Source organism: Mauremys reevesii, linkage group 6 (genome assembly GCF_016161935.1).
Source record: "Mauremys reevesii isolate NIE-2019 linkage group 6, ASM1616193v1, whole genome shotgun sequence".
In the NCBI taxonomy this organism is placed as follows: domain Eukaryota; kingdom Metazoa; phylum Chordata; order Testudines; family Geoemydidae; genus Mauremys; species Mauremys reevesii.
In genome coordinates, this window is record NC_052628.1 from 105,367,699 (window position 1) to 105,389,260 (window position 21,562).

General features: G+C 39.1%; 1 protein-coding gene across 3 annotated transcripts in view; it reads left to right on the plus strand.

Moving 5' to 3' along the window:
• Positions 1–21,562, plus strand: part of PTPRD (protein tyrosine phosphatase receptor type D) — a 1,010,945-nt gene that overhangs the window by 703,086 nt on the left and 286,297 nt on the right. For all 3 annotated transcript variants that reach the window (XM_039543118.1, XM_039543120.1, XM_039543119.1), the window contains 2 exons: positions 4,862–5,007; positions 10,924–11,065. In XM_039543118.1, coding sequence (XP_039399052.1) covers positions 4,862–5,007; positions 10,924–11,065 — 288 coding nt within the window. The remainder of the gene's footprint in view (positions 1–4,861; positions 5,008–10,923; positions 11,066–21,562) is intronic.

Consider the following 21,562-nt stretch of genomic DNA (forward strand, 5'->3'; position numbering starts at 1 on the left):
ATCTTAAAATAGACTATTTTATTCATCTAAAGAATTGATTCAACGTACTTTTAGTTTAAGATTAAAAAAAATATCCTGTATATTCCCGCCCCAAGATAACTGAGTTAGCGGCTGTAGGGAGTGAAAAGGAGCCATTCTTAATCCTTGATATGATTTACAGCGTATAGTCTTGAAAAACAAACCACTTAAATGGCTCAAAGAAAGTAAGTCATACTTTTTGTTGCTTCATTGTTGTGAGATTTAAATCAGTGGGCTAATCTGTAGAAGATGTGGTGTAAAGTGTGTGTGGATTCATACAGTTTTGAGTTAAAATATTTCCTGAGTAGCCTAAACCCACAGTTGTTTTAATCAAATGACTCACCCACCCAGCATTTTTCTTTCAAGTGTTTTGCAGGTGTTTTGTTGAATTAGCACTGTCAAAAGAATAAAAGGAGCGTGGTAATATTTCAACTTTATCTTGATAATACAAAATCACAGCTTGTGTAATGGAATATGAGCATTTCAGGCCCAATCTTTTTACTTATCAGAATGGAAGGTTAATACGTACACAGAAAAAGGTCCAAAACTACCAGGATTTGTTAAAGCCAGATGCTTTCTATCAGATTTAATTGTTCTCTCTCTTGAGATCCAGGCATAACGTTTGTATCTCAGGCTCAGGATTTTCCCATTTCTTTCCTGTTATTTCTTTGGCTATTCATGAATCCCGGTTTTGTTTTGCGACAGATTTTTCACTATAGTAATTGGATTCCTATAGGGACAGTGACATGCTCTTTACTTTGTTAGTTCTAGACTTACTAGTGCACTTGTTTTTCAAGCATGTAGAACTTCAGTAGACAGAATTAGTTCAGTGAACAGGTCAAGGTTCCCAGAGCATTCTGAGAAGCTGCTTGCTTATATAGCCTAATTACATCAACTAAACTCTGCTGCCACTTTCCATCACTAGAGGTAACACTCTAACTGTAAAATGGTTTTGATATATACTAAAACAACTGCTGTGATTGTGAATCCTGAGACTCCTCTTTTTTTTTTTTTAATGAAATAAAACCTTGATGGAAGCATAAAATAATTGTGGAATATTATCTGATCAAGTCAATTTAAATTGTAATTGAGACTATAGTAATGCATATTTTACCTGTCACATCTATTCAAAATGTGGGAATTTCCCAGCAGCATTATTTTGTTCTCATTGTTGGCAAACAGTTTTTCACAATTTGCTTGTAACACTTTAACAATAGCATTAAAAATACATGGTTCATCTTGTTATACTCAGGATCTTCTTGATTCTCTTATATTAAATATGGCTATTTAGTACAGTACAATAAATTCATTTATAATGGTAGCCGTGATGGGTTCGGTCACAGAGACCCCCTTGGGACTGTCACCTGATGTGCTGAAACTACCTCTGAGCCCATTTTCTCTGATGGATTGAGACTTCAGAACCTTGTCTTGTTGAGTCAGACACGCAAGCCTGCTGCACCACAAAGGGGGAGGGATAGCTCAGTGGTTTGAGCATTGGCCTGCTAAACCCAGGGTTGTGAGTTCAATCCTTGAGGGGGCCACTTAGGGATTTGGGGCAAAAATCAGTACTTGGTCCTGCTAGTGAAGGCAGGGGGCTGGACTCAATGACCTTTCAAGGTCTAGGAGATTGGTATATCTCCAATTATTATTTATTTATTATAAGGATTGAACCACAGCCTTAAAGCTGCAGACTTAACTGAAAACAGCTTAAGAAGTGCTCCTGTCTCCAGCACCCAGACACCAAGCTCCCAATGGGATCCAAACCCCAAATAAATCCATTTTACTCTCTATAAAGCTTATACAGGGTAAACTCATAAATTGGCCACCCTCTATAACACTGATAGAGAGATACGCACAGCTGTTTGCTGCCCCAGGTATTAATCACTTAGTTGGAGTTTACTAATAAACAAAAGTGATTTTATTAAGTATAAAAAGTAGCATTTAAGTGGTTTCAAGAAATAACAGACAGAACAAAGTAAGTTACCAAGCAAAATAAAACAAAACACTCAAGCCTAAGCCTAATACATTTAAGAAACTGAATACAGGTAAATCTCACCCTCAAAGATGTTCCAGTAAGCTTCCAATCCTTTCCCCTGGTACAGACCTTGTAAGTTCCAGCTCAGGTGGTAACTCGGGGATTTCTCATGACTGGCAGCCCCTTTGTTCTGTTCTACCCCCTTTTATAGCTTTGCTACAAGGCAGGAATCTTTTGTCTCTCTAGGTTCCTACCCCTGCTTTTAAAAGGAAAAGCACCAGGTTTAAGATGGACTCCAGTATTAGGTGACATGGTCACATGTCCTCTGAGACCCAAGCCCCTCACTCAGGAGGTCATCTAGTCCAACCCCCTGCTCAAAGCAGGACCAACCCCAATTAAATCATCCCAGCCATGGCTTTGTCAAGCTGGGCCTTAAAACCTCTAAGGATGGAGATTCCACCACCTCCTTAGGTAACCATTTCAGTGCTTTACTACCCTCCTAGTGAAATAGTTTTTCCTAATATCCAACCAATATCCCACTGGAACTTGAGACCGTTGCTCCTTGTTCTGCCACCACTGAGAACAACCTAGCTCCATCCTCTTTGGAACCCCACTTCAGGTAGTTCATAGAATATTAGGGTTAGAAGAGACTTCAGGAGGTCATCTAGTCCAATCCCCTGCTCAAAGCAGGACCAACTAACTAAATCATTCCAGCCAAGGCTTTGTCAAGCCAGCACCTAAAAACCTCTAAGGATGGAGATTCCACCTCTAAGAATGAAGTTGAAGTCTGCTATCAAATTCCCCCCTCACTCTTCTCTGCTGCAGACTAAATAAGCACAGTTCCCTCAGCCTCTCTTCATAAATCATGTGCCCCAGCCCCCTAATAATTTTCATTGCCCTCCTTTGGACTCTCTCCAATTTGTCCACATCCTTTCTGTAGTGGAGGGCCCCAAACTGGACACAATACTCCAGAGGCACTGTGGCCTCACCAGTGCCGAAGAGAGGGGAATAATCACTTCCCTTGATCTACTGGCAGTGCTCTTACTAATACAGCCAAATATGCCATCAATCTTCTTGACAGCAAGGGCACGCTGTTGACTCATATCCAGCTTCTCGTCCACTGTAATCCCCAGGTCCGTTTCTGCAGAACTACTGCTTAGCCAGTTAGTCCGCAGTCTGTAGCAGTGCATTGGATTCTTCCATCCTAAGTACAGGATTCTGCACTTGTCCTTGCTGAACCTCATCAGATTTCTTTTGGCCGAATCCTCCAAATTGTCTAGGTCACTCTGGACCCCATCCCTACTCTTCAGCATATCTACCTCTCCCCCCAGCTTAGTATCATCCACAAAGTTGCTGAGGATGCAGTTCATCCCATCATCCAGATCATTAATGAAGATGTTGAACAAAATTCATCATTTTTTCACTGATTTTAACATTTTTCCTACCATGGTTATTGATATTTGTTTATAGTCTCCTGGTTTTCTATATTGCTGATAACTGCGTGACAAGAAGCACTTCCTCTGGAAAGGCCAATTCAGCAGAGCATAAGGTTAGAAGTGATATGTGAGAAGTAGCAAATTAAAAAAAAAAAAAAACAGTACAAAGGAGAAGCCTTACCAGGGAGGGCTGGAAAAGAAAAGGAAAGAGAACAAAAGAGAATAACTGAGAGAAGAGAGAGATGATGAAAGAAAAGGGGGAAAGGAAAAGTGAAAAAAAGATGGGCCAGAAGAGGTGCACAGGACTTGAGTTAGACCCGTATTGTTGATTAAATCCATGCCATGCATTCCAAAACCTAATTCCACTCCATTTCAAGATAAACATAGTAACCTCCATATAATACCTTTATATACCCGTTCAAAATAAAGGAAACTGATACAATGGAAACACTGGGTCACTGACCTTGAAACACTAACTTTAAGTTAGCTCCCCCAAATATAATAGATTGCTGAAGGCTGGTTAGTTATGCAAGAGAATGCAGCAGCTGTACTCAAGGACTCTGCAACACATACATCTGCATGCACTGGTCAGACTTCACACATCAAGGTCATATCCGGTCTTGGTATAACTGAGAGTTTTGGTTAACCAGGATTCTCTTCATCAAGGTTTGACTACATTAACACAAGGGATGTTATTCTTCTTGGACAGAAGGAAAGAAAATAATTAGTGAAAATCCCTACTTCTTTCCTTTCCTTTCTGTTTTTTCCCCATGTTTTCTCTTATCTTTTCATTTCTCCTTTCTCCCACTCTCTCTTCTTTCTTGTCACCGTGTCTCTGCAGATACAGTATCTTCTTTCCCTTGTTCCTTCAGCAAAATATGGCATAATTTGGGAGATAGGCCAGGATTTATAAATGTGGTGTCTTTTGAACTGTGGGCAAGCAGTTGTCCTTTCTCCTCTCTGGTCTGGATTTTTAATCTGTAGGCATTTACACCCGTCTCCTCAAACTTTTTCAAATGTTTCTGTCCTAAATGTCACTGATTTTAATGGCTCAGAGGTGGAAAACTTGCTTTCATGACATCCCCTGGTAGTAACATTAAGCCATGAACCATGATCTTATTCCATTTGATTGATGAGCTCATTTTGCAACAGAGAACAAATTAGATTTTTATTTATAATGGTGATAAAATTAATGCATGGTCTTCCTATTCTGATGGTATTAGATTTCTGTGTTAATACACATTTTACTAGTCAAATCTCTAAGTGCTCCCCTGACCTTTTAAGGTTTTTTTAAAAGCCTTCTCTTACAGGTGAATACAATTCCTACAGAAACAAAGTATTTCCTCCTTTTTTTATTTTCATTTTGACAGCTTGACATGCTTTTTTATGTCTACTGCTTAGATTTATTTTGTTACTTATTTTCTTGTTTTAGCACCGCCAAAGTTTACAAGAACTCCCGTTGATCAGACAGGGGTCTCTGGAGGAGTCGCATCATTCATCTGCCAAGCTACAGGAGACCCAAGACCTAAAATTGTCTGGAATAAAAAGGGAAAGAAAGTCAGCAATCAGAGATTTGAGGTATTAGGTCCATTGTTCTGTTCCTCTGAAAAACATTCATTCTAACATCATGTTTATTTTATGTTTTTAATCCTGGTGAGTGTGCTTTATTATCAATGACTAAGCAAATAGCCATCACCACAGGGGATAAATCTTTGCAAGCAGTCCTGGGAATCATCTACTCTGCAAACTGGTTGTCCGCAAGACCACTGAAAAGAAGACGGTTTTGCTATCTCTTAAGAGTTTCCTTTTGACATTTTTAAAGATTAGCATTAGGAATGGTCTCAGAGGAGGTGGGTTTCCTACCTGTCATGGCCAGAAATTGAACAAAATGATAAAGATTGTCTACTAGTGGAGGGTGGAGGTGTTTCTGGGGGGTAATTCTGGGGACACTATTGCCATTTTAAGTAGTGGAAAAAGTTAGGACTAAGGTTGGATTGGCCTATTGATTGTTCCAGATGCCTGTTCAGAGAGGATGACACCAAAAACCTGGAGCTGATTATGTATAACTTCAGCTGCATCTCTACTAGCTTCTCAGTATTAAAAATAGGATTTTGCATTTAGAAAATAATCACAAGGCAAAGTACTATTATAAATTATCTATCACACAGTTCTGACACATGCTATATGAATGAATGGTCTAGACTTGCATGCCAGAATGTTTATAGGAAAATTTAAGTCTGTGCCTCTGACTATGAAGAGACAAACCAAAATGCATTGGGATAATTTTTCACAGGACTCACCCAGGATGTTAGCTTTTAATGGTATTTGAGTTGATAATTCACATACGGCTTTGTAAATTAGTCCTGCTATGTCAATAGAGCAAAGGCTACATTTTATTTCTTTTGTGGGCTAATTGTTTTATTTTAAGAGTATTTAAAAGCATGTTTTGGTACCATACAAGATCTATCAACCTTTTACTAGCTATTATGGTTCTTTGCAAATGTATTTAATTCAGTAAGAAAAATAGTTGTCAAAGGATTTTAAGATGTGTACTCTCCACTCAATGCAAGTAATTGTTTACAGCTTTCAATGCATATGCACAATTCTTTTTTACATAATTGGAGTAAGAGGAGAATAGGCGCTTTATAATAAAGCATACGCAATCTGTCCCATAATGGTCACAAAATCTATATTGAAGATGAGCAACAGTCAGTCAGACAGATCATGTATATTTCTGGGTATTGTGTTGATTTAGTTTTATTTTGCAGTATTGTGTTTTATTTGTTTCATATACCATTTTATGTTTATTTCTGCATTTGTTTTATGGGAGAATAGGCTAAAAGATAAACATGTTTTACTTCCATAAAATATTTGAACTGAACTATAAATATATGATGTAAAATGTATTTTTAAAAGTCCTTAAGTGGTATGTGGAACAAGAGTGCATATTCAAACAGGATAGGACATGTTTCAAAGAATTATGAAACATTTAACAGGTAATTTTCATTATAAAGCACTGAAAAGCTAGTTAGTTAAAGCAGAAAGCACATCAACACTTTAAGGAGTTTTCTTCCCTCTCCAAAAAAAGTCATTAACTCATGCTGTAGAATTTTCAAATGGAAATTAGAGCAACAGCAGAAATTAGATTCAGAAAAGGCACATGGAGAAGCAGGGAACATTTTGGACTTTGCACCTCAGCAGTAACTACAGGGGTCTCAAATAACTATTCTTGTTTTTTCCCTTATTCACTAAAATAAATGTTTATGTATCTTTCTGAATTTCATTACTTAGTAGTAAGGAGGCTTCACCTGCCTCTCTCTCATTATAAAAGTGATTTTGCTCCCTGTTTGAACAATTCCAAGTACGTGGTATTGCCCAATAATTAATAAGAGCAGTTTATCACTTCCGAAATTTAAGGCATAGGGCGGACCTTTCATACACTAAATATATATTATGAATGAACATTGCATGGTATTTTTCCTGCTTCAAATCCATTCAAACAACATGGATTAGAAAGTTCAGCTCGAAAATTATTGAGTAAGAATCCTGGTTAGGAGATGCTGCAAAAGAAATGGAGACAGGGAAGAGGAAACAAATGAAAAACGTTGTGTATTTCACCGCTCCACATTGTGGAGAGATGTAGGTTCTACTCCTAGAACATGCAGGAGTACAGGCATCACTTTAGCTAAACATTTGGGAGTGGGCAGAAAGATTTGAGTTCAGGATAGGAAAGAAGAGTTTACAAACTTATTCATGTTGTGTACCCCAAAAATTAATTTTTAAACTCAACCCCTGAACTCCACAAGGGTTGCCCGGCCTTGGCCAGTCAGCATCTAGGATTACCCAGTGTTCTTAGGATCTCTCAGTTTCCTAAGAGTTCAGTTGCAAGCCTCTCTGACTACTGGGGAATTCTGAGGAGTTTACTGCTATGCAAGTGAGGAGGCATTTCTCTTATCTTCTGATGGGAAAACAATATGTACAGATAGTATTTTCTTTCCTAAAACCAACAAAATGTAAACCACCTGCAGATAAACTAGGAATTATAAAACAAGCATGCAACAAAAAAAAACAATTTGAAATGACATATAATAAATAAATGTTAGCCAATAGAGGTCCCTTTCACAGTTTGGAAGATATCTTGTTTGCAATCAGAGTGCCAGAACTACTGGGTTTCACTCACAGTTCTTTTGTCTATACTGTTCAAGAGGTAACAATTTTAGCCCATAAATAGACTTGGCAGAAATTGATTTTTAATTTTTTTGTAATTTTTATGGATAATATTTTTTAATTTTTAGCATATTTTCCTGATTTTCACAATTGTACAAAATTATTGGTTTTAAGCATTTTTAAATTATTTTAGCAATTTAAATTTAAATGTTCACAGTTGTAGGAAATTGTGGGAGGGTCTAGACAATAATTTTTTAATGACAGTAGACACTGAGATTCAAAACAGTTAAAGCTTTATAACTGTTAAAATACAATCGTTAACATCACTTGTCAAAATACTATGAAGTAAATATCCTTAAATCAAATACTGATAAATTATCAAGCTGCATTTTTCTTGCTTTGCTTATGTGTAAATTTCTGTTGTTATCGATGAAAATATTTTTTTGTTGGTTGGTGTGTGTATGGTTAAATTAATTTTTGCCAACAGTTACTGATAAAAATCTTTTACTTCCAAGCCTACCTATAAGCAAAACCGCTGGTGGCGTATATGTAATCCACAGTGTAATATGCAACTAAAGGGAACATTAGTAGCATTCATGTTCTGAAGCTTCCCCATTCTGCAATGATTTGGCTTCTCTGTAAAGGCCCACAGGTTCTCAGGCAGCTTTCACACCCTGGCTTCTCCTGGGAAGCTGACCCAAAACTACTGCATATGAGGGGCTCACAGAACTCTGACCCCTCGCAGAGGCACTGCCCTCGAAGATCCTAACTGGGGACGATGGCCAGCCCCAGCGATTGGCCACAAGGAGGCATAGGAAGTTGTCTGAGCAACTGAGGGGCTTCCTGACTGGCTGCTGCACTGGACCTGACTCCTGTTTGATCCCTGGTTTCTGATTCCTGCTGTGACCCACTGGCTTGGTTCCTGGGCTCTGATTCCTGCTCTCACCTCTGTCTTGGATCCTAGATACTGATTTTAACTCTGACCATGAGGTCTGACTACCCCTACTCCGACCACTAGGTCAGACTGCCCATGGCTCAGGTCCTGACATTCTCCTTCTTTCCCCTTCTGAGTCAAATAGTTGTACCAACCTGTTTCTCGGATTGTGGAGCCTCCTCTCCCTCCATAGCAGCCCACACATCATATATACCAGCTGTCCTGTTTTGGTTCACACCAGAGGGAGATGTGTGTGCCCTCTAGGTTTGTTCAAGACAGTGGCTTTCTTTAAAGAACAGAGAAAAGGAAGTCAGTATGTGGGCTGTGGCATTGATCTCTTCCCAAGAGATCACATATTATTTTGTTGTCCCTCAGACTCCTCCCAGTCTCAGAAAAGCCAATAAACCAGCCTTAGGATGTGCACAGTGAGGTAACATCCATACAAGCTGAGTCCAAAACCACGGAGACTGGTGGTCAATGCTGCAATGTGTGGGACCGGGCCTGGTTCAACCACACCCTGCCCAGTGCTCTGTAGAAGGCCTACCATGAGAGAAGCTGCACTTGTCTCATGTCCGCAAACCAAAACCTTTTATCATCATTTACCAAGAGAAGGTGACCCTTCCATTTTCATAGAGGGCCTTGCTATTAATCTCTTATCCTTTTATTTTAATTCCCAAATGAGGCAAAGGCAAATCCTGGTATTCCCTACATGTAGCTTGAACTCTTAAGAGTCAGATTTTCAAAACATAGATTGCATTTGTGCAGGTACAGCTTTGCATATGTATTTTTGAGTGCTATCATTTTGCATTTAAATGTTAGACTTTACATATACAAAAACCCATTTGTGTACAGAAACCAAGGACAAATGGGCTAGAGCTTGTAAATTCTGTCATGCACATGATAGCAATACTGCCCAAACATGTATGGAATGTGCATGGCTCAGATGTTACATAGCAACCAATGAAGGGGTGGGTGAGACTCCCCCACAGAAGTTTGACCTGTTAATTTTAATCCCAGTGATCCCAACAGCTCAGGAAGTTGGAATCTCTTTTTTCTTCCATGCTACCAAGAAAGAACTCTTGTTCTGCTCTGTCAAGAGATCTTTTAAGGCTGAAGGGGTCTGTTGCCTCTTTAGAGTCATGTGACATTCAACAAGGGACATAACCTCCTGGGCCAAAGAAGAATCTGCTGTGGTACTAACATTTGCAAGGCAGTGACCTGGCACTTATTTACTTTCACTGCCTGACTGAATGAATGCATCAGTCAGAAGAAGAGTTCTTAGTGACTTAGTCTTGGACAAATACAGTGCATTATAGTTCCTATGAGCCATTCATGTCTACCTGTAAGGGTGTTAGCCTCTTAGCTCGAGCATAGTAGGGAGCTTAAGCAGAAATGTAAATTTTAGTTTTCTGACCAAACACCAGATTATTTTGAAGAGATTCATAAATATGGCATCCCAGCCTAATAGCCAGGATCAGGGCTGATGATAGTCCGAACTGTTGTACAGAGTTAATGAAAGTGAGTTATTTTTTGAGTTAGCTGCTAGGGAAGGTGCGTGTGGTACCTGTGGTGAGTGGGCTGCTGCAGAGAGTAGCAGCATCCTGACAAGATGATTGATTCATCTCCCTGAGTAAGAGGAGGGAAGAGGCAGCAGTCCTATTAGCTCCAGATATATATTCAGGTGAGGGAATGAAAGTTTCGTATGTAAATGATTCAAAAACAACAACCACACATCACCACCAAGAACAACACAGTTGTTGCATTTTGTCTCTAAGATGGACACACTCTATTTAAATTATATCATCAGCTAATATTAATTATACATAATGGACCAAATTCACAGTGGGAGAAAACAGGGGCATCCCCCTTGGAAGTGTCTGGGCCACATTCAAACATGGTGTAAACAAAAGAGTGAATTTTACGTTGGCTTTAAGTGGCAAAGTAGTGTAATTAGCTATTTGTATTCGATGTGTGCGCAAAATAAATTCAGCTTACATGCCAAAGGGGGGAGATGCGGAGTGGAGTGCAATAGGAAAAGCAACTAGCAGGAGAGTGTTAGTGGGGTATAAAAAAGTGTGAGGCGCCTAAAGTAAGGATATGTTTTCTTATTCCTTCCTGTTGTGTTTTTCAGTAACCCCTTCCATGTAAATTACACTTACGTAGATCCACTGAATATCAATGTATGTTACACTGCATTGCCACTTAAGCGTACTTACACCAGTTTGTATGAGCAAACAGTCTAAGTCACTGTTGAATTTGCCTCTGTATGTATATCTGAAAAATGAAACTGGCTTTGATGTTATGAATATTGATAGTTCATCGTGCATACAAGAATTAGCGGAGAGGTAGGCATTTGTAACAACACCTGTGACAGCTGTTGTTTCCTTCAATAGGTAATAGAATTTGATGATGGATCTGGATCAGTTCTCAGAATACAGCCTCTGCGGACTCCACGAGATGAAGCTATTTATGAATGCGTTGCTTCCAATAGTGTTGGAGAAATAAGTGTGTCCACGAGACTCACTGTTTTACGTGGTAAGTCCTTGTCAGACAATAACTTTTTTCTTTGATAGTGTCAAAACTATTACACCATTGCAGTGGGTTTTTTTCTACAGCTAATGAAAGAAAGAGTGTTTAAGGTTCCGTTTTGTAGGGTACTGTCATATTGCGAATGCTAAAAAATGGGAACTTCCTTGTCTGAAGTTTGGATTTGGTTTTCTTTTGGATTTTTGGGATTTTTGACTCTCTAATGCAGGGGCGAGCAAAGTTTTTGGCCTGAGGGCTGCATCGGGTTTTGGAAATTGTATGGAGTGCCGGTAAGGGGAGGGGGTCGTGACCCGGCCCTCACCTCCTGTCTACCCTGCCCCGGGACTCCTGCCCCATCCACACACCCCTGCTCCCTGTCCCCTGACTGCCCCCGGATCCCCGCCGCCCCATCCAACCCCTCCTCTCATTCCTGACGGCCCCCCTGGGACCCCTGCTGCATCCAACCACCCCTTCTCCCTGTCCCCTGAGTGCCCCCCAGGACCCCTGCCCCCATTCAACCCCCTGTTTCCCTCCCAACCACCATCCACACCCCCGCCCCCAACCATGACCCCGAACTCCCCTGCCCTTTATCCAACCTCCCTGCTCCCTTACCGCACTCCCTGGAGCACTAGTGGCTGGCAGTGCTACAGCTGCGCCGCCCGGTTGGAGCCAGGCCATGCTGCTGCCACCACCACGCAGCACAGAGCACCGGGTCAGGCCGGGCTCTGCAGCTGCACTGCCCCGCCACCCATAGCATTGCGCCCGCGGCAGAGTGAGCGAGCTGAGGCTGCCAGGGAGGGAGGACAACAGGGGAGGGGCTGGGGGCGAGCATCCCAGGCCAGGAGCTCAGGGACCAGGCAGGACGGTCCCGCGGGCCGTAGTTTGCCCACCCCTGCTCTAATGGCTCTGTCTTACTGAACAGGGTGGGGAAGAAAACTCAAGGAAAGCAAGAGGAGGAGGAAAAATGGGAAGACTCTGGCTAGAACAAGCAAACAATAAAATGTTTTGTGAATGCAACTGATTTGTATGTTAGTGCTGTCTTGTACAACTTTTATTTGCATGATTGGCAGTTATACAGAAAGTTATCCAAGCTGACACCGACCTTGGCAAAACTACAGAAACAGTATTTACATAAGGATGAGCTGCAGCTAAACATTTTCTCCAAAGTACTGAGCGCAAATGTGCTTTTCTTCAGCCTCAGACATGCATGTCATCTTCTACATCTTTTTTTTCCCTTTCTTTCTTTAGCAAACATAGTTATTGAGTCCAATGAAAGGATAATCTAATTTTTCAACCCTGGAGTTGGAATATAAGATTTAGTACCAAACCTATGGACTCACTTACAAATGATACTCCCGTTGGAGTAAATGCTAGTAATCAAATGGCCTTCTGTATCTGTTGTTCATTCTTCTGGAGACAGATAGGAACTTTGTTTTGACATGTGTCCCTTCCTCACTCGCTTGCCAATCCTTCCTACAGTGCAGTGTCCACTCTGTATTTTGGAGGGAGGCTCTTTCGTTGGAACATTAGTACATAATGCACCATACCAGCCACATAAACGTACAGCAGGGAGTTCCTGAGGGTGTTTGTGTCTCCTGACAAGAATTTCATCTATCAGACAGCATTAAGAAGACACTCCTTGGAGCTCTGTGTTTTATTATTCTTTGCCCCACCATTTAGAAAGATTTGGGGAGATATGGCGGTTGCTTTTCTTTATTTTATTTTTTCCCTTTGTGCTACTTTCAGAGAACTAGATTTCTGTGTAGCAAGAGAGACTAACTTATTTGTATGTGGTTTTTTAATCAGTGTAAGCAATTATGTTGTTTATATCAATGATGAAAAAGGGTCACAACACTGTGTGCGTCTGATATATATTTAAAAAACTTCCTTAGAAATACCTGATAAAATGAAAATGAATACATGAATAACCCTGCTAAAAATTAAATCATTATCTCTAGTGTTAACATGACTGTGGCTGGCATCATTTTCATTTTTTTCCCAGCCACAGTCAATAAAAATGGAAAGGTTGATCATTTGGTTCATATTTTTAACTCCCCTGTTCAACTCCCTGAACCAAGTAGTTGTTTCTATTGTTTGAAATGACACAAATCATATTCTGTTCAGTTTTTAATAAATTCATAAATTAAAAAAAGCCCCAACCACAAAGTCATATTACATAGCAATAAATGTTGTTTGCAGTGAGACCTGAAGACAAGCTTTGTATAAAATAAAAAACTTGTCTCTTTATCCAACATAAGGTTGGTCCAATAAAATATATTGCCTCCCCCACGGTATCGCTCTAATAGCAATAAATATCGTTTAAAAATTAAGAACTTTTAAAAAAGTGGAAAAATTCAGGTGTAAAATGTATTCTCTGCCTACAGAATTTTATTGAAGGGTAGAACACTTTACCTACTGAAATATATTTACCGGCCTCCTGGGTCTTTTAATTGAAATGTGTGTGCATGTGTTTTTAAAGATGCCGTTCTGAATCAACTGTTTCTTCCTTACTCTGTAGCAGAGAGACACTGGGACTTAGCCTCTTCTCATTGACGACAATGAATACTTAAATGGGTGTAAGATCGGCACCAATGTCAAAACTGGCTGGCTCTAAAAATATGATCTACCTGTTCCCCACCCCCATCTGCAACGTAAGCTGTTTGTTGTAGAGTACATGCAGATTTTTCTTTGTCTTTCTTTCCAACTCAAATGGTTCAGTACGCCTTAAAAATAACTAATGCCAGCATTCTACCTCTTATGAACAGCCCTACAATAATAAATGAGAGTGTGCATACACATGATGTAGAGAAATAAAAGTTGGTAAGAAAACAAGGAAAAAATTAAAATGATTAGAAATGATAGTCTCCAGCCATAATACTTAAAGTTTTTGTTGAAAGGATAAAGGGAAGTAGCTGAGATCCTCTGGTTCGGGACTGGATTAAAGCAAGATCCATGGATCTAAGCCATGAGCTTGAAGGAGGCCCGTGTACACATTGATCCATGAGGTGTGGAATGGTGTGATAATGCCAGAGAGAGTTGGGGTCTGCCAACTAGAGAGTGTGAGGTAGCTTTGTCAGGTTTAGAAGCCACTTGGCTATGTTGTGGTTGATCATTTCTTTTATTGGGTCCAATGTTTTGGGCATTAGTCTGAGACTCAGGCAATCAGGTTCAATTACTGCTTTGTGCTTCCTGTGTGGCCTTGGGCAAGTCACTTATTCTCCTATATGCCTCACTTCCCCACCTGTAATATGACCACAATAGTACTTCTGTACATCACAGGGATGCTGTAAGGATAAGTATATGAATAACTATGAGGCACTCAAATACTACGATGGGGGCCATGTCAGTATGACAGATAGATCTGGGTAGATTGGATCCAGGCCCCCTTTAGGCTTAATCCACCGGAGAGCCCCCATGTAGCTCTGCATTGTGCAGGTAGTGCACACCTCTTTTGCAGGCTCCTCAAATGCTGTGTTTTGTGCTCCCCGAGAACCAGCAGAACATTTGTGCTGCATCTGAGACCATCCAAGCTCTTGCAGTGAGAGGTCAGGATTTGACCCAGAATTAATAAACTTTGCCACCTTTTTGCCGTGAGGGTTGATGAGGCAGAGGGATGTTCCCATGCAAGAAAAGCACCAGTCTCACTAATTTTATAACAAGTTAAAGGTATGGTCAGCTTCACTGGTTACAAATAACTTGGTTCAGTTTGTCTCAATGCAGTAACTTTTCTGCCATCACAACCACATTTATGCACCTGCACCTTGTAGTCTGTCTAATCATGTTTCAATGGGAAGCTCTGGGCAGCTGTCACACAATGCCTCAGCAGGTGCTGCCTGTGCCTATCCTCTTCTGTTTAGATTCTTCAACTGTGCTCATAACCATGGTATCTAGTCAGTAAGTGCTATGAGCAATGCTGCAGCCTCTAGTTTCTGGAGTTTGGTGCTTTACAGTATGGAAGTGGTGGAAGACAGAAAAGATATCAGCTGTCCTGATCACTCTGAAGCACTATGTGAAAAGTAGGCCAAGGCAAAGGGTTGTGTCCTTCTCCACTGAAGACTGAAATGCTAGTCCACTAACACGGTACAGACGTTGGTGGCATTTATGTGCCAGCAGTGATTTTCATGAACCCAGCCTACCCTTTGCTGATGAAGCCATGCCAAGACTATAAGCATCTCAACAAATGCTGCATTATCTGTTGCCTCTGTTGTGTCACAGTGGTGTTTGAGTGCACCTTTATGAGACTGAAACCTCCTAAAGCAAAATGACAAAGAGTGGATGTATATCACTACACTCATGGCTGCATGCTCTGTTCGCTGTACTATCTGTGAATTAAAGGCAAAGCGCTACATAGACACATGGAAACTGAGGCTTGATCCTGGTAGATTCCCATCTTGCTACAAGCCCCATGATTACCATCTGAGCAAATATGCATAATAATGGATTCTCTGTGCCAGTATTTCTGCTCACACTGGCGAGGAGGAAGAGGAGCAAAATCTTTGTTTTGAGGTGCTTTTGTCATATCTCTGTTAGAAACCTACCTTTTATAAAGTGATTGATGCGATGTCACAATCATTGTGGTATATAATAAAAAGTGAATTATTTATTATAACAGTGTTTCCCTGGCCATTGATATGACAAGTGTAATTAAAGAGTGTTGCTTTTATTAGAATGGAAAAAGGTTCAGAGCATTTTCCAGAGTGTGAAAAATAGGGGTTGGGGGGAATGCATTCAAAGCACCATTATTTTCCTGCTATCAGTAGATGGGTCACAAGTAATGACATTTAGTTTCCATGTTCTCTCAATACCTCATGATTTTGAGATGGGCAGGGGCCATTTTAAACAGTTTTGCTCCTCTGGATGATGTAACCAAGAAAAGCCTTCTAGGGCAGCTTACGTATGGGGATTAGTGTCCCTGGAAGTCAGACACACAGAATGGTACCTTTATTCTGAGGGACAGTGCACTGTGGGATGTCCAACTGCACAGAGCTAAATGAGAACAGAGAACTAGATTTACCAATTACGCTGGCATTGCTATGGGTGCCATTCATTGGCAAGATCACGACGTACCTAGCTGGTCACAAGAAAATGTACCATGTGCCAAAAGAGCCAGCTAGCTGGGGAAGTGCCTGGGTAATATTCACTGGCTTTAACCATCTGTTGTGTGTACACAGAGGTTTTAGTCCATTGAGCCTCTAGCTGGTCATAGGCATGGTAGAAAGTTGTGTGGATGGGGTCAGAAAGACAAAGCATGTGATACACGCATATATCTAGAAGATAGCTGTCTATCTCAGAAGCATTCCTGGTTAAGAGAAGTTTGAAGAGCCATAGTAAAAACTTCACCAATTTTTAGTGAGAATGGAACAGACTATGTGTAATACCTTATGACCAGAATTAGCATGTTCATTACAGTTCCATTTTATTAATGCCTCTTTTTGAAGATGAACACTGTGGTCCCTGCTGTGAAAATGGTACTTTGCACTTTATGTTATAAAGTGGTCTCTGCTGGGGAGCCGTGCTAGGAACATTAAAGAACAAAGCACAGCTGCTTGACAATTGTACAAAAGGATTTTATGAAAGAGTGGACCAAAAGGAAAGGGCCAATATACAGACAACTTACCAGCAATTATGGTACCAAGTGAAGTGCAGATTACTTGAAATGGCTTATAAAGAAGTGCTAGGAATAAGCGAATACAAAATTATAAACTATTTTGATATATTTTAGCGGTGTGTGTAAAATACGTGCAGGGCAAACAGAAACATTTGCCTTCCATGCAGTATAATTTGAAACACTTAATGAATTATCGCTCTGTATAAGAGGAAAGGAAAATGGAACTGTTAACCAGATCAGGAAATGAGCAAAAATTTGAAAAATGCACAGTCCATTTCCTATGGCTGGGTTCTCAGTTCTTTTAGAGTGAAGGAATATTTTGTTGTGTCTAATGCAGAACTTTAGCATGACAGTACACTTTCTCAGAAGGACTCATTCTATAACTAGTGTTAATAGTTTAAGAAATTCTGCTCATGTAATTTAAATGATCAGGAACACATCAGGGTATATTATCATAAGCTATATAATGCCCATAGAGTCAAATTTTACTTTCAGATACATGTGTGCCACCCTATTGATTTCACAATAATTTATTATCATTTTATATGTAAAAATAATTTTAAAATCTACATTATTGCCTACAGTCATTCATACTATAAATAGAATGGGTTGAATAATATTCATGAATAACTGAATTATTTTTTATCAATTATCTCATACAGTATTTTCAAGTAATATTTTTAGTAGTCACTCTATTCCCTAAATGTAATGTTTGTCAAAGAAACTGTTTTCCCCACCAATAAATGATTAACTTATTCACAATTTTTTTTTCAACCGTTATCACACTAGACATATAAAATAGTGCAGTTTTTCCTTCTGCATGGAATAACTGTACACCAGTGTATTTTTAAGAGCTTATTACCGTTAATAAAATACATATTGATAGTAATTAGAAAACTATTTCTAAATGTAAAACAGAGTAGGAGTACATACACTATTTGAAAATGAAGGAAATATCTCAAATTCATCAAATGTATTTATATCTAAAATCCTTTTATCAAGAATTTCAAAAGTGAATAGTGAGCTTGGGTGCTTCAAATTTTGGATGCCAAATTTAAGACATCTCTAAGGTTTAGGCTCAGTTTAGGCTCAATAAACCACAAGCTGCTTTTCAAAATCTTAGTCCTAAGCTTTATTTTCTATGGTGGTTCTATTCCTGTGAAACCTCTTTGAATTCCTTGCTGTCCCAGAAAATTATATTAACACGCTACACTGCTAGGATGTGTCTACTAAATGAAGATGTACCTTTCTTTGTTGTTTTGAACTAACAAGTCAGTGAAAGTAGCTACTGGTCATGGTTTGTGTCTTTTTATAATGTTTTCTTACTTTTCCATTCTATTTCCTTTTTCCTCTGAATTTCATCATCTTGTTCATTGGACCACATTTCAGATATTTTCTTCCATGACTGTAAAATTACCAGTTCAGTTTCACTCATGTATATCTGTTCATGATGTCTACTTCATATTTTGAAATGGTATCAGTAGTAATAAAGTATTGCTATCTAATGTTTACAGGGACACTCAATTTGAAGTGGACAGTCATAAAAGATGAATGTTGGCTTGATGTGTCAGCCAGTTAAACTGTTCCTCCTCATCCATTTCTATTTTATAATAAGAAACTTTTTGTAGTCAATGACTGTTCATAAAATAGACGTCTGGACAGTCAGGTGAACTGAACATCCTCAGACAAAGAGGAGTAATAATACTGTACAAAGAAATAATAGTCCTCTTTAGCATGAAGGGTTTGGGGTTTTTTTATTTAACTAAAACGTTTTTGCCAAGAATGTACATCTGTTAATTCTTTTCAGACAAGAGCTCAATCATTAATTTCAGCCTTAAAAGCTGATCACAGTCTTGGTGGTCCCAGGGGAGAAACTAATAATTGTTGCTAGTAGTGTAAGTACTGTAGCCAATAAGTGTCTATCCCTGCTCTTTACAGAAAGAAATTAATGTATCATGAGCAGGATGAATATATCAATGTTAAAACATATTGTGCTTTTCCTCCTATTTCTTTTTTTTTTCTTTTTAAATTTTTTTTTTACCAATTTATTTTAGGGCTTTGATGTTTGTGAGGATCCACTCACTTTCTTAGAATTGGGTATCAAATTGAATCCATGCTTGATCAGATACCATTCAGATTACAAAGTGGAATGAGTAACAGTGAGGCGAGAGAGAAACATTAGGAAAAGGGAAAATAGAAAATTTCACCTCTAGTGCCCCAACCCTGCAAGTCTGCCCACAGAGTCAGTTGAAGGATCACCAGCCACGTAGGTCACCAGTTTGAATTTGGCCTGGTTCAGTAATAACCAGAAGTTATGAGAAGCAATGGGTGGGTGTTTTGATCTAGTCCTTAGAGGATTATATCACAACCCCCACCCAGCATCATTCTAGCTTTTACCACCAACACTTTTGGTGATTCAGTAGAGAGGCAGAGAATCAAACTGGCGAAGTTTGCAATTTTTTTTACCCCCTATGGATGATCCTATGAGATCAAGATTGAGTCAAATTATCTGGGCAGTGTGAGTAAGAATGATAGACAACTGCTGTCTGTACTGTACCTGTTTCATGGATAAATAAAGGTTTTCCATCTCCTACCTATTACTCTGTCATTTTCCACAGCCATTAAATTAGATGAGTGAAAAGAAACAAAAGATGATTTTTTTTCAGTGCCCATGTGGGTCTGAAGTATTCTATTTATATTACATAACAGTTTAGGTTTTGGATTGTGCAGTTATTTAATCTAGTTGTAAACTTGTGTGCATCAATTGTATTATTAATTGATAAATGTAATAATTAAAGAACACTTGGGATACAGGAAGCTGTCAGCTATGCCAAGAAGCCTGACCCTACAAACCCTTACTCAAGTGACTAATCCTTATGAATGCATGTAGCCCCTTATGCTCCTACAGAGTCCCATCGATGCAATATCAGGGTGTAAGATTATACAAAATCCCATAATCCACTGTTGTGAAGCCACTGTCTGAATCAGAGCTCAGTGCCATTACAAAGTGTGCATTCTGCTTCACTATGTTGATGAGCTATTTAAAATTTAAGCTGGATAATACATTTATTACTTTCCCCTTTATTTAAGCCCACCTACTTTAGTTATCTATGGCCTCGATTCAGCCTGGCATTTAAACACATGCTTAGGTCCACCTCTGTTCAGAAGAGCAATGAAGCAGATGCTCACCTGTTAGCACATGCTTAAATCTCATCGAAGTCTTGTGGAAATCAATGGAATTGAAGTACCATCAATGTGGAGATGGTACTCCCATTTATAAATTGTGGAATGATATGATAAATTGCATTTAGCTTCCATTTTTGACTGCTTCATCTCTATGCTTCCATTAATCAGTCTACTCTGGGATTACTTCCAACATTCCAAACCTCTGAATAGTCTAACAGCTGTCATTTTTTTAAAGCAACCTGCCACAAAAATGTTTCCTCCCCACCTGCTCTCCCTCCTTTTAGAATCTGGATTTTCCTCTCCATCTCCATTTGCCCTGCAGTACAGAATGGACAATGTTCAGTCCTGCACCCAGAGACTTATTTCAGGACCAACATTTTGCAAAACATCAGGAATAGAAGTGGCTGCGTTATACCATTGGACGGGAGCTGGGAAAATCCCCCTTTTCCAATGGAATAGAACAATAGTTTCTATTTCTGGCAGGTCATGAGATATCAGACCATAAAATTGTGACATTTTGTAAAGAAAAGCCACTTCAGTTAATTTAAACAAGTTTATAAAATTTATTCATTGCAGTGTTATCTCTTTCAGGAGCTTCCCAGGTGAACTCATGATACTTAGGAGGGAGAAAAAAATATTATAATGAATGCATTTTAGAAAAATCTATAGATTAATTTATAAAATACCTAAATAGTGATAGATAATGTATAATATTTGTTGCTTAAACAAAATACACAACGTGTCAGGTAGATGTGTAATTGGCATGAGTTTGGAATTGCCAGCATAACTCATTCACTAAAGGTGGTAGCGGTGGGGTTATGCTGCGTGGGAGATTGTTTTGTTTTTATGTCACGTGTGCAGTAGGCCAACCTGTCCTGCGCAAGTTAGTTCACTGCTTACTGCAAAGTCAGCATCCCCAATAACCATACCTCAGAAGACTGCTGATTATATGCTGTCAGCAGTCTTCTGATATTAAAAGGGCTATATTACTGTATGTACATACATTATCTATCTATCTATCTATCATGTTGCAAATATGTATTTGGAAACTTTATTTTAGAGATTATTTTCCTTAAGAAATGTTTCATTACCATTTTGAGAATATGGGTTCCTTACTATATGGTTTCAAATAGCTCATGATCTGGCTTCTTATTAGTGTATGTACTTGATTTAAGATTAAAGGAAACCAGTAGCGTTAGAAGCTTGATAAGTTTCAGTTCAATTATTACCACAGTAAATGTATGTATAAAATGCATAACAGAGGATAATAAAGCCAAGTCAGTTTCTAGAAGAAGGTCCTCGTATAGTAGATCAGCCTACAGCTTTTCAGTCTAGCGGTTTCTGAGAACACTAATGTCTCATCAAGTGCACCATTAGGATGACAGGAAGGTTTGTTGAAATGTAGGACATGTTTGACACTAGAGTACTGAAGTGACAGCAAAATTAAATCCATTTTTAATGCTATAGGCATGCATCTTGAAGGGGAAAAAAACTGAGAATTGCATCCAGTGAAGGATACGGAAACACTATCTGAAAAAAAAAAAGATTTTGCAAAAAAACCACCCCAAAATTATCTCAAGTAATATTTATTTATAATAGTTTATTTAACTAATAACCGTTTATAAAATATGCTTTATTATTGTAATTGTCTAGTTTTATAAGGTTTCATGTGGAGCACAATGAAAGAAGATCAGTAAATATAAGATAATTTT